Source organism: Somniosus microcephalus, chromosome 12 (assembly GCF_052327205.1).
Source record: "Somniosus microcephalus isolate GS21.2 chromosome 12, FLI_Smic_1.0, whole genome shotgun sequence".
NCBI lineage: Eukaryota > Metazoa > Chordata > Chondrichthyes > Squaliformes > Somniosidae > Somniosus > Somniosus microcephalus.
In genome coordinates, this window is record NC_140998.1 from 98,927,947 (window position 1) to 98,941,589 (window position 13,643).

Genomic DNA, 13,643 nt, shown 5'->3' on the forward strand with positions numbered 1-13,643 from the left:
TTACTAGGGCTCTTTGGTGTCACACTTGGTTAAATGCTGTCTTGATGTCAAGGCACTCACTCTCACCTCACCTCTTGAATTCAGCCATTTTGTCCAAGTTTGGACCAAGGCTGTAATGAGGTCTGGAGTCAAGTGGTCCTGGTGGAACCCAAATCGCGCATCGCTGAGCACATATATTCTCCCATTTTAAAGAAAATTCTTAAATAAACCACAGGAGAGATACTAAGGTAATAATATAACGACAATCTAATTCTCCTGTAGGAGCACCTGCTGGTGGGTTTACTCCTGCCCGTAGCTTAGAGTTGCCAACTCCGGTTGGACATATACCTGGAGGTTTCATCAGATGACTTCCTGCCTCCCACTGCCACGCTCCTGCCATTGGTCGCCCAACATGTCCATCCTTATGGCGCACTGTCTTCCCACACCAATTGGAAAGCAGACTGTTCGTTACCCAATTAGATGATTCTTGACTCTAAGTCAAACAGCAATTTTCCCCATTGCCAATATTTTATAACTAATGAGTGAAAAGTGTTCCAAGAAAATGAAAAATACCCATTTGAGTCGATGATGCTCATTGAATGCATTCTTAACATGAATCTAAATGTATTTAAAATCAGATTGGAAATAAACATGTTTATTTGATTTGGACAAACCCCTCATTGTTATGAGTAGCAGGTCCTTTGGGTTGGGGTGCCAGCACTGCCCCAGGCCCAGCCTCTGTGGATTGACTCAGGCTGGTGCCAGCACGAGTGCTTCCGGGGCAGCGAAGGCCTTGCGCTGGAAGAGATCAGTTCCGGGAGCTGCATGTTGTTCTTTGGCTCGGCGCCTTTGTGAAGATGTCGCGGGGATCGAGCGCCGGCTTCGACCGTCACATCACCATCTTCTCCCCGGAGGGGAGGTTATACCAAGTCGGTGAGTCGGCACCGCGCCAGGCCAGGCCCCTCAGCCGCCACACTGTTGGCAGCACCGAGACACAACTGCTCAGTCATGGCGGCCCATCCCCCACCCGGCGCTGGGCCGGGCCCGCCACCCGGGGCCCGCACACCCCCGGGGCAAGCCCCGCACATCACCGCAGCCCAGCTCTCGGTGAAGATGCCCGGACTGTAACTCACCGAGATGTCAACACCAGGCAAATGTCCTAAGTGGCTTTGTGATCCTAAAGACTCGTTTCAGAGTGAGATGCAGCGCAGGAAGTCACGCTGTTAATACAAAATGTGTTGGACTTGACTGGGTTTGAATGTAAATGCCATCAATGCCTAAGGTAATTCGTGATATTTTTTTGCAGAATACGCTTTCAAGGCTATAAACCAGGGTGGTCTCACTTCAGTCGCTGTTCGTGGAAAGGACTGTGCTGTCATTGTTACACAGAAGAAAGTGCCGGTGAGTGTAGATTGAAGTACCTTTAGTTTCAGCACTTGAAAACAGTGCTGGGAGGACTTGAGATGGTGTGACTGGCCAAGGACCAGTCAAAATAAGAAACTATGGCTAAATATAATAGAAGTACACCTGTTGCATTAACAACAAGGTTCAAATCCCACCATGACAGTTTGAGAATGTGCATACAGTTTTTAAAATCTGGAAATAAGAAGGTGTATCAGTAAAAGCCACCATGAAAGTGCCGGATTGTCATTTAAAAAAAAAACAACTGGTTCACTGATGCACTTCAGGGAAGGAAACCTGTTGTTCTTGCCTCATCTGTATGACTCCACTCCATCATGTGGTTGATTGACTCTTTAACTGCCCTCTGAAGTGGCCTAACGGGCCTCTCAGTTGGCCCACCACCACCTTCACATGGCAACTAGGGATAGCTAATAAATGCCACCACTGCCCACATCCCAAGAATGATTTTTTTAAAATAGTTTCAATGTTACTGGCAGACAACCAATATAAATGAATGGTCAAACTCTCTTAATGGTGTGGTGGCTAGACGCGCTACCCAATTTCACACTCAAGTTATACTCTGCTGAGTTAGCTGATCTCGGGTGGAACAAAAATTGAAGTGCTTCAGTTGATCTTGGCTTGTAAGTCATAGAGGAAAAAATAAGGCAAGTTGCCCATTCCTGACCTCTGTCTAGTGATCCCCTGCTGAAAATGTATGTAGACATCAGGCAAGAACGACCAATATAAATGAATGGGCAAACTCTTTCAATGGAAATCAGGAAAACTCCCAACTGGTTGGCGTCATATATTGCACAAAGGAAGATTGTTGTGGTTTCTGGAAGCCAATCATCTTGGCCCCAGGGCATCGCTGCAGGAGTTCCTCAGGGCGGTGTCCTAAGCCCAACCATCTTCAGCTTCTTCATCAATGACCTTCCTTCCAACATAAGGTCAGAAATGGGGATGTTCGCTGATGATTGTACAGTGTTCAGTTCCATTCGCAACTCCTCAGATAATGAAGCAGTCTATGCCCGAATGCAGCAAGACCTAGATGACATTCGGGCTTGGGCTGATAAGTGGCAAGTACATTCGTGCCACACAAGTGCCAATCAATGACTGTCTCCAACAACATCGCCGAATCCCCCAACATCAACATCCTGGGGGGTTACCATTGACCAGAAACTTAACTGGACCAGCCACACACATACTGTGGCAACAAGAGCAGGTCAGAGGCTAGGTATTCTGCGGCGAGTGTGTCACCTCCTGACTCCCCAAAGCCTTTCCGCCATCTACAAGGCACAAGTCAGGAGTGTGATGGAATACTCTCCACTTGCCTGGATGAGTGCCGCTGCAACAACACTGAAGAAACTCGACACCATCCAAGACAAATGCAGTCTGCTTGATTGGCACCCCATCCACACCTATTGTGTGGAGTTTTGGTCGCCTTATCTGAGGAAGGATGTTCTTGCCATGGAGGGAGTGCAGCGAAGATTCACCAGACTGATACCTGGGATGGCAGGAATGATATATGAGGAGAGATTGGGTCGATTGGGCTTATACTCGCTGGAGTTTAGAAGAATGAGAGGGGATCTCATTGAAACTTATAAAATTCTAACATGACTGGACAGACTGGATGCAGGAAGGATGTTCCCGATGGTCGGGGAGTCCAGAACCAGGGGTCACAGTCTAAGGATAAGGGGTAAGCCATTTAGGACAGAGATGAGGAGGAATTTATTCACCCAGAGAGTGGTGAACCTGTGGAATTCTCTACCACAGAAGGCAGTGGAGGCCAATTCATTAAATATATTCAAGAAGGAGTTAGATATATTTCTTAAAGCTAAAGGGATCAAGGGGGGGAGGAGGTTGTTTTCTTTGGAACCAAGGAGGCTGAGGGGAGACCTGATTGAGGTGTATAAAACGGCTGGCACGGACGAGATGGGCCGAATGGCCTCCTTCTGCGCTGTAAATTTCTATTTCTATGGGATATGGGGAAAAAACTGGGACAGGGTACTGAATTTGGATGATCAGCCATGATCTCATTGAATGGCAGAGCAGGCTCGAGGGGCCGAATGGCCTACTCCTGCTCCTATCTTCTATGTTTAAACATTCACTCCCTCCACCACCGGCACCCCGTGGCTGCAGTGTGTACCATCTACAAGATGCACTGCAGCAACTCGCCAAGGCTTCTTCGACGGGACCTCCCAAACCCGTGACCTCTACCACCTAGAAGGACAAAGGCAGCAGGCGCATGGGAACACCACCACCTCCAAGTCACACACCATCCTGACTTGGAAGTATATCGCCGTTCCTTCATCGTTGATGGGTCAAAATCCTGGAACTCCCTCCCTAACAACACTGTGGGAGTACCTTCACCACGTGGACTGCAGCGGTTCAAGAAGGCGGCTCACCGCCACCATCTCGAGGGCAATTAGGGATGGGCAATAAATACTGGCCTTGCCAGTGACGCCCAGATCCCAGGAACGAATAAAAAAAAAAAAAAAAATCTGGCCTGGCTGTAATTCCCTCCACGGTTGAATAGTGCCAGCACTCATTGTCCCGGCTCATATTTACTTGTGTGAGCTACCAGAGGGCTGTCCTTCAGCAAACGTCGGTGTCTTCAGGAAAGGAGCGAGAAATTTGCAAAAGTTAGTGGGCTATCAGTTCACAAGCCTTTGAAGTAGATATTTTTATATAACTAGAAGAGATTAGTAAATGTGGCTAAAATAAATAAATGCTGCATATGTTGAGCAGTGATATTTTTATACTACCTGATTTTAAGTATTGAAAACAATCTTAATAAAAATATCCACTTATTGAACATTGTAAACAGAATATATTGTGACAAGAACTGACAAAAGACTATATCCATAAATGAAGCTCTAACGAGTAGAGGTGGGGATGAGTTTGGTCTGCCTGTTGGTGGAAATATTTATCCCACCTCACTAAAGAGCATGATCGATTCTTCATGCGTCACTGCTTTCTAAAATACTGAATACTAATAAAACCCAAGATCTGACATTTCAACATTGGATATTGTTGACTTGTTTGTATTTTGTTGTGCCTAATATCTCAAATACAGTTCTGGATCAGTGATCGTTTTTCAACCCTGGCTCAGTGGTAGCAGTCTCTGCTCTGAGCCAGAACTATGTTAAAGCCCCAGGTCAGCACTTGAGTATGCAATCTAGGCTAAGAGTTCAGTGCAGAAGTTCTACATTTCAGATGAGATGTTAAACCGTGGCCCCATCTGCTCATCAAGGTGCCTTCAGCTGCCTAGGCCCTAAGCTCTGGAAGTCCCTCCCTAAACCTCTCCGCTTCTCTACCTCTTTCTTCTCCTTAAGATGCTCCTTAAGACCTACCTCTTTGACCAAGCTTTTGGTCACCTGTCCTACTATCTCATGTGGCTCAGTGTTTAACATGTTGATGTGCATGATTTCTTATGTATTCGCTCTGGTTATTTTGATGTGTTTGATAGTTTTCCTTCCAATTGTCATACTGCCATCTACCAGGGTATTATTTGTTTTTTTTTAAACTTGGAGATGTATTGCTGTTTCCTTTCTCTATTGTGCAATAACAAAGCTAATATTACAATGTTTGTAATGTCCAAATGTGGTTACAAAAGAAAAATACTGCTGGAAATTTGAAATAAAAAAAGAAAATGCTGGAAACACTCAGCAGGCCAGGCAGCATCTGTGGAGAGAGAAACCAAGTTAAAGTTTCAGGCCGATGATCCTTCATCAGATCCCGATGTGCTGAGTCTTCCAACAGGCTGCTCTGCAATTTTCTAGTTGGCTTTTTAAACATAGTCCCCTTCTGAGATTGTTAAGTTTATAGCAAAACTTGTGGTGATTGAATTAAGAAGACAGCTGCGATTAGTCTACCCTGAAAGACCCAGTTACGAGGTTGGTTAACTGGTGGGCTTCCCAAGGGTACCCCATGTAGCTTGTTGAAATGCTTAGAGAAGTTATATGATTAGAGATGATCTTGGATCATAGGAATGTGTTATACATTAGCTCTGCGATCCTTAAGCAAATTGCCTTTAGGCAACCTAATTTAATCCAAAAAATTCAGTATTTTGTTTAGGGCTGTCAAGTGATTTTAAAAGAATTCAGTCGTGATTAATCTCTCAATTAACAATCATAACCTGAGGTAATCTTGGTTTTACTCACGGCAACACACGAACCTGCAGGCCATGAATGGGAACCCATGGAACAGCAGGTCTGCTGGGGTACACGACTGACGGCGAGATGGTCTGCAGCTGGCCTTGGGCTCTATGATAATCATCATTGACAGACACTTCTGTAGCCACGCTCTACTGTCACCCTAGCAATGGTACCCATGCTTAATTTAAGGTATAACCTGTAGTTCTTTGTTGTGTTCTATCCTTAATCCAACGGCTCAATTTGCTGTTTTTCAGGATAAGCTATTGGATGCCAACACAGTCACTCACCTGTTCAGAATAACTGAAACCATAGGATGTGTAATGACAGGAATGACAGGTAATAAACTTTCTGAAAAACTCCTTCAGATTATGTTTCTTCCCTTTAGACTATCTGACTTTTGTTTTTAGATTATAGTCATTTAAAAAAAATTAATGTGCTAACATTAGAAACAGGATATTATCGACATCATCTCAATTTTGACCAAATCCTGTGCTTGGTAACTTATCCAATGTTGTTCAACAAGTACTCATAGCAATAATTGAAAAGAAGAACCTAGTTAAGGAGAGATTCAAAGTACTGCAGGATGAGGCACTTAATTCCAGAATGGTCTTCCTTTCCATTCCACAGGCTTTTAAAACCCATGCTCAGCATCATTTAACCATTACTACTTGATTTAGTTGTTTTCTCTCCTTGTTTCACCCTTGCTGGTGTCCTGTATTATGGGTTTTGGACCTTTCAACTATCTAAAAATAACAATGAAAATAAATCAGTGTTAACATTACTTTGTTAGTTTACACTTTTTTTTTCTGAATGTCGATCTTTTTCACCTTACATATTTTTTTTATTCCTTTACAGCAGACAGCAGGTCCCAGGTTCAGAGAGCTCGCTATGAAGCTGCAAACTGGAAGTACAAGTATGGTTATGATATCCCAGTAGACATGTTGTGCAAACGGATTGCAGACATTTCCCAAGTATACACACAGAATGCTGAAATGAGACCCCTGGGATGTTGTAAGCAACTTCTATACGTAGTATAAGATTAATGTAACATTAGGTTTCTGTTTCAAATCATATTTTGCAAGTTACTTGCATATTATAAAGTCACATACATGTTTTGATGGGTCCGTCAATTGTGACTTGCCAGATTATATTCATAAAAGTATTAATTGAGAAAAGACCAACCTATTGAACTTGGTGATCCTTCATTTCTGCAAGGTTTGTTAGCATTTCCTTGTTGCATTTAAAAAATAGTGACTCTCCCAATGGTTTAGTTGATTAAGATAATGAATAGCTGAGCCACAGAGCGGGAAGGTCTCAGAACTGCTCCCAATTCTGTACTGAATTAAAGAAAGAGAGGACTTGCATTTATATAGCGCCTTTAACGTCTTAAAACGCTTTGCAATCAACTAAGTATATTTGAAGTGTAGCCACTCTTGTAATGTGTGCAAATTGGCTGCAGCCAATTTGTGCACAGCAAGGTCCCACATACAGCAAATGAGGTAATGACCAGATAATCAGGTTTAGTGATGTTAGTTGAGGGATAAATATTGGCCAGGACTCTGACCCTTGCTCTGCAGTGACCATGCTGCAATTTTGTACGTATCAATTTTGGGTAAGGACAAGATTGGGAGGCTTGTGATGCCCCACAATTGAATAGCCTGCCGATATTCACTGTCAAGGCTCCTTGTGTGATTGTCATTGTGTGATTCATATTTGTACTGTAATTTAAAGACATTAAATAACAATAATTGGCTGCTAAGTGACAAAGATTGAATTGTACTCTGGCAGCAGAGAACTTGTGTTGCAAGAAGGTCTGGTCAGATTTTTTTTTGCCATTGAACTTTGCTCAAGTGGACTGGAAAAATAAATTAAAAGGTAAGACCGTTGAAATGCAGTGGCGGACATTTAAGGAGATATTTCATAACTCTCAACAAAATTATATTCCAGTGAGAAAGAAAGATTTTAAGAGAAGGGAGCACCATCCATGGCTAACTAAGGAAGTAAAGGATGGTATCAAATTGAAAATGAAGGCATACAATGTTGCCAAGATTGGTGGGAGGCCAGAGGATTGGGAAATTTAAAAAAACCAACAAAGGATGACTCAAAAAATAATAGAGAGAAGATGAATTATGAGAGTAAACTGGCAAGAAATATTAAAACCGATAGTAAGAGCTTCTACAGGTATATAAAAAGGAAGAGAGTAGCTAAAGTAAACGTTGGTCCCTTAGAGGATGAGACTGGGGAATTAATAATGGGGAACGGGGAAATGGCAGAGACTCTGAACAAATATTTTGTATCTGTCTTCACTGTAGAAGACACTAACAACATCCAAATAATGGATAATCAAGGGGCCACAGGGAGGGGGGAACTAAAGACAATCACTATCACTAAGGAAAAAGTACTTGGTAAAATAATGGGACTAAAAGACGACAAGTCCCCTGGACCAGATGGCCTGCTTGCCAGGGTCTTAAAATAAGTGGCTGCAGAGATAGTAGATGCATTGGTTGCAATCTACCAAAATTCCCTGGACTCTGGAGAGGTCCCAGCGGATTGGAAAACCGCAAATGTAACACCCCTATTTAAGAAAGGAGGGAGACAGAAAGCAGGAAACTATAGACCTGTTAGCCTAACATCTGCCATTGGGAAAATGCTGGAGTCCTTCATTAAGGAAGCAGTAGCAGGGCATTTGGAAAATCATAATGCAGTCAAGCAGAGTCAGCATGGTTTTATGAAAGGGAAATCATGTTTAACAAATTTGCTGGAGTTCTTTGAGGATGTAACGAGCAGGGTGGACAAAGGTGAGCCAGTGGATGTGGTGTATTTGGATTTCCAGAAGGCATTCGATAAGGTGCCACATAAAAGGTTACTGCACAAGGTAAGAGCTCACGGAATTGGGGGTAATATATTAGCATGGATACAGAATTGGCTAATTAACAGAAAGCAGAGAGTTGGGATAAATGGGTAATTTTCCGGTTGGCAAACTGTAACTAGTGGGGTGCCACAGGGATCGGTGCTGGGGCCTCAACTATTTACAATCTATATTAATGACTTGGATGAAGGGACCGAGTGTAATGTAGCCAAGTTTGCAGATGATACAAAGTTGGGTGGGAAAGCAAGTTGTGCAGAGGTCTCAAAGAATCTGCAAAGGGATATAGACAGGCTAAGTGAGTGAGAAAACATTTGGCAGATGGAGTATAATGTGGGAAAGTGCGAGGTTATCCACTTTGGCAGGAAAAATAAAAAAGCAAATTATTATTTAAATGGAGAGAGATTACAAAATGCTACAGTTCAGAGGGACCTGGGGGTCCTTGTGCATGAAACACAAAAAGTTAGCCTACAGGTACAGCAAGTAATCAAAAAGGCCAATGGAATGTTGGCCTTTATTGCAAGGGGGTTGGAGTATAAAAGCAGGGAAGTCCTGCTACAACTGCACAGGGTATTGGTGAGACCACACCTTGAGTACTGCGTACAGTTTTGGTCTCCTTATTTAAGGAAGGATATACTTGCATTGGAGGTAGTTCAGAGACGATACACTCGGTTGATTCCTAAGATGAGGGGTTGACTTATGAAGAAAGGTTGAGCAGGCTGGGCCTATACTCATTGGAATTTAGAAGAATGAGTGATGATCTTATTGAAACATATAAGATTCTAAGGGGGCTCGACAAGGTAGATGAAGAGAGGATGTTTCCCCTCGTGGGGAAATCTAGAACTCGGGGGCATAGTTTCAGAATAAAGGGTCACCCTTTTAGAACTGAGATGAGGAGGAATTTCTTCTCTGAGGGTCGTAAATCTGTGGCATTCTCTGCCCCAGTGAGCTGTAGAGGCTGGGTTATTAAATACATTTAAGGTGGAGATAGACAGATTTTTGCAAGATAAGGGAGTGAAGGGTTATGGGGAGCGGGTGGGGAAGTGGAGTTGAGCCCAAGATCAGCCATGATCTTATTGAATGGCGGAGCAGGCTCGAGGGACCAAGTGGCCTATTCCTGCTCCTATTTCTTATGTTCTCTACATTTGCATAGTTTAGAGTCTAGTCAGGGTTTTTTCCTGAAATCCCTTTTTTCACTCGGAGTTGTCAGGATCTGGAACGCTCTACCTGAAAAGGGGGTGGAAGCTGATTCCTTAAATAATTTTAAAAGGGAGTTGGACGGGTACTTGAGGATGAGGGTTACGGACAAAAAGCGGGGATGTGGGACTAAGCACGACTGCTCTTTCAAAGAGCCAGCACAGGCACGATGGGCCGAATTGCTTCCTTCTGTGCTGTAAGTTTCTACGATTCTATTAAATGCCAATCATGAACCAAGTGTATAAAATAAATTAGATTATTTTTCAGTTTGACTTCTGTTTTACAGGTATGATTCTGGTAGGTGTTGATGAAGAGCTTGGTGCTCAGGTTTACAAGTGTGACCCTGCTGGTTATTATTGTGGTTTCAAGGCCACTGCTGCAGGAGTCAAACAGACAGAAGCCACAAGTTTCTTGGAAAAGAAAGTTAAGAAAAAACTTGACTGGATATATAGGCAAACTGTAGAGGTAAGAAAGTGCTAGGGCTTAATACTAATAATTAAGTTGAATTTCCTTATCTATGTTTTCCCTTTTATTTTAATGTGCTGTAAGATGATTTCCATTGCATGTGATGAGCTGTAAATTAAAGTGGAATTTTTTAAGTGTTGTGCTCTTTTTGAAATAATATATTTTCTTTTGTTGTAGACAGCAATAACCTGCCTGTCCACAGTGCTGTCCATTGACTTCAAGCCCTCTGAAATTGAAGTAGGGGTGGTTACGGTGGATAACCCGAAATTTAGGTAAATGAAACCTTTTCAACTGAACCAAGTAAAGTGCTGTTCAAAGGTTACCTTGTTTTCTAAATTAGGAAGTCTGCTTAAATATGGTTATTATTTATTGTCTAATTTATTCCTTGGTAAAATGTCTTCTGTAATGAATTCTGCATGAGTTCAATGTTAGGGGAATTTGAGAAGTGCTGCTTTTGAGAACTCATCTTTGCAAGAATGTGGGACAAATAATTTATTAAAGTACATTGCACAGGTCAGCTAGAATCTGTTGTGCAGGGGTGTTTCGGAACCTGGTCTGTGTCTGTGTGTGCTTTTCCTGATGTCTTGGTGTGTAAAAACCTCCAACTTCATATTTTTGCATTTGGTTGCTATTATCACCAACAAAACAGGATTTAGTCTTATTAATGGCAGTTTATATTCATAAATACAGACTAAAGAGCACCCTTCCGATCTAAAATAAAGTCTGTTCAATTAAGTTCCGATCAGCTGTAAGTTTTACAAACTTTTGAAATGAAGCTATCTCTGAAGCCTGCGATGTTCCTACTTTGGAATGGACCTTTTAGATGTGATTTTGTGTTACTTGCATGTAACTTTGTATATAATTTTTTAATGCAGTTTAAAATATGTATACATATCACACCTTTAGGATCAAACTGGCAAAACTGGGTGGTTCAAGCTATCCTTACATCCATGGAAACTGGGTTTGAATCCAATCCATAGTGAAAGGATGTAAGCCTGTTTTCATGGCTACAAGTATCCCAGATTAAATATTTATTAAGAATCAACTCAATCCCTAGTAGGCCTGGTCTCTCAGTATGCAGTGTTTGTAAATTTGCACTTTGTTATATTATTCTTTCACGGGATGTGGGCATCGCTGGTCCATCCCTAATTGCCCTTGAGATGGCGGTGGTGAGTCGCCTTCTTGAACCGCTGCAGTCCGTCTGGTGAAGGTACTCCCACAGTGCTGATAGGTAGGACATTCCAGGATTTTGACCCAGTGACGATGAAGGAACGGAGATATATTTCCAAGTCAGGATGGTGTGTGACTTGGAGTTGGTGGTGGTCCATGCACCTGCTGGCCTTGTCCTTCTAGGTGGTAAAGGTCGTGGGTTTGGAAGTTGCTGTCAAAGAAGCCTTGGCAAGATGATGCACAATGCAGCCATGGTACGCCGGTGGTGGAGGGAGTGAATATTTAAAGCGATGGATGGGGTGCCAATCAAGTAGACTGCTTTGTCCTGGATGGTGTCAAGCTTATTTAGTGTTGTTGGAGTTGCACTTATCCAGGCAAGTGTAGAGTATTCCCATCACACTCATGACTTGTGCCTTGTAGATGGTGGAAAGGCTTTGGGGAGTGAGGAGGTGAGTCACTCGCTACAGAATACCCAGCCTCTGACCTAATTTTACTCAGAGGCCAAAGAATGCTTAGCATAGAAAAGGGAAATATCCATACTGATACAGTAAGAAATGCTTCTCTGAAGTTGGGCTTAAGCTACCTAATTGGATCAGTGGAGTGGGTGCCTTGACATGTGCTTGGGAGACATTGATGCTGAGATTAGATGCTTGGAGTAAGATGGTTGTTACGCTTCTAGTACTGTCATACCCGACGTAAAAAATATAAATTGAAAGTTTTGTGTGCAGGTGGTAAACAGGCAGTTGCAGATCGACTGCTCGTTACACACCCCTTCCAACTTGACGTCAATGGAAAGGAAAATCAGACACGGCTGATCTGCAACTGCCAGTTTACCACCCACCCTCGATGTGAAAATGAGCTGTATCAACCAATGCCTGAATGATGCCTTTCTTCAGGAGTGGCATTTGGGCCAGTCGTTAGCATTTGGGTGAACCACACTTCAGAAATAAAGTTTAACCAGGAGAACTGCATCACTATTACATTAAAACAGTTTCCTATTTTGTTTCACTGTTCTCTTTATGGTTTTTATTCTGGAAATACATTTTAATTTTACTTGGAGCAGCTTAGAAATTTTAAGATGACCGCACAAAATATAGATATATTTAAATTGATTGTGCAGTTTATCTTTGAATTTTTATTTCTGAAAATGTACTTTAGCATGAAAACCTTTGTTTTCAAACAAATTATTCTTTTTTTTTTCAGGATTCTTTCAGAAGCTGAAATTGATACACATCTGGTCGCTCTAGCAGAGAGAGACTGATATTCCATTTAGTTTAAGATTCTGTATTTGTTACATAAAGAACACTGTTAATGGAAGACTGCAGATTGCCCATCTACACTGTATTTTACTCTGTTCAAATAAAGCTGTTTTGGAACATACTGTTGATTAAACTAATGTTTACACACATGCTCACATCTCATCTGCAGACCAACTAGTGGCTTTTTCAGGCGGGGGGGGGGGGGGGGAATTCAACCTCTACCCCACGCTTCTGCTAAACTTCCAAACTTCATGATGTTCCCGTTAGAACCTGCTATTTAGAAGCTAGCAAAATGGAACGTTATGGAATCATAAAAATTTAAGTACAGATTGAAGCCATTTCAGCCTATCGTGCCATTATAGAGGAATTGTTTTATAATGAGGATCTGGGAGTCGGCTAGAGAAAAGTTTGTGCAACAGTCACTTTCTTCCATAGCTACTGACCGGTTAAAAACATCTCGGGTTTGCTTTTCAAACTCTGCATTTTGCTTGTAATGCAATGAAATGCAGATGCAGATTTTGAAAGACTAATGATCAATCTACAATCCTTAATTGTAAAAAAAAAATAATAATAATGAAATCTCTCTACCTTTCTCATGCAGGTGTAAGTAGGGACTTGAGTTACATGGAGAGACTAGAGAAGCTTGGATTGTTCTCCTTCGAGCAGAGAAGGTTAAGGGTAGATTTAATAGTGTTCAAAATGATGAGGCGTTTTGATAGAGTAAATAGGGAAAAACTGTTTCCATTGGCAGGAGTGTCGGTAACCAGCAGACACAGCTTTAAGATAATTGGCAAAAGAACCTGAGGGGAGATGAGAAATGTTTTTTATGCACCGAGTTGTTATGATCTGGAATGCACTGCCTGAAAGTGTGGAGGAAGAAGATTCAATGATAACTTTGAAAAGGAAATTGGATGAATACTTGCAGGGCTATGGGGAAAGAGCAGAGGAGTGGGACTAATTGGATAGCTTTCATAGTGCCAGCACAAGCATGTTGGAACGAATGGCTGTATGATTTTAAGTAATGCAACAGGACATAGAAAGGCTAGCGGAATGGGCAGACAAGTGGCAGATGGAATTTAATAGAAGTGTGAGGTGATGCATTTTGGCAGAAGGAACAGGGAGAGGCAATATACACTTAATGGCACAGTT

The 13,643-nt window shown here is 42.2% G+C and overlaps 1 protein-coding gene across 2 annotated transcripts; it reads left to right on the plus strand.

The window, feature by feature from the left end:
- The first annotated feature begins 743 nt into the window (after positions 1-743).
- Positions 744-12,615, plus strand: psma6a (proteasome 20S subunit alpha 6a). Of its 2 annotated transcripts, none has more exons than XM_086003330.1 (7): positions 744-912; positions 1,286-1,380; positions 5,792-5,873; positions 6,393-6,548; positions 9,887-10,065; positions 10,243-10,337; positions 12,439-12,615. In XM_086003330.1, exons 1-7 carry the CDS (start codon positions 837-839, stop codon positions 12,494-12,496), a joined length of 741 nt encoding a protein of 246 aa, XP_085859456.1. In that variant the 5' UTR covers positions 744-836; the 3' UTR covers positions 12,497-12,615. The 2 variants fall into 2 exon arrangements, with proteins under 2 accessions (XP_085859456.1, XP_085859457.1); XM_086003331.1 differs by lacking the exon at positions 744-912 and adding an exon at positions 1,067-1,174.
- Positions 12,616-13,643: the final 1,028 nt, after the last annotated feature.

Bases quoted from the DNA above. Each gene is read 5' to 3' on its own strand.
- psma6a (XM_086003330.1), top strand. From the start codon at position 837: ATGTCGCGGGGATCGAGCGCCGGCTTCGACCGTCACATCACCATCTTC. The intron at 913-1,285 runs GTGAGTCGGCAC...ATTTTTTTGCAG, and splicing joins GGGGAGGTTATACCAAGTCG to AATACGCTTTCAAGGCTATA. The intron at 5,874-6,392 runs GTAATAAACTTT...ATTCCTTTACAG, and splicing joins TGTAATGACAGGAATGACAG to CAGACAGCAGGTCCCAGGTT.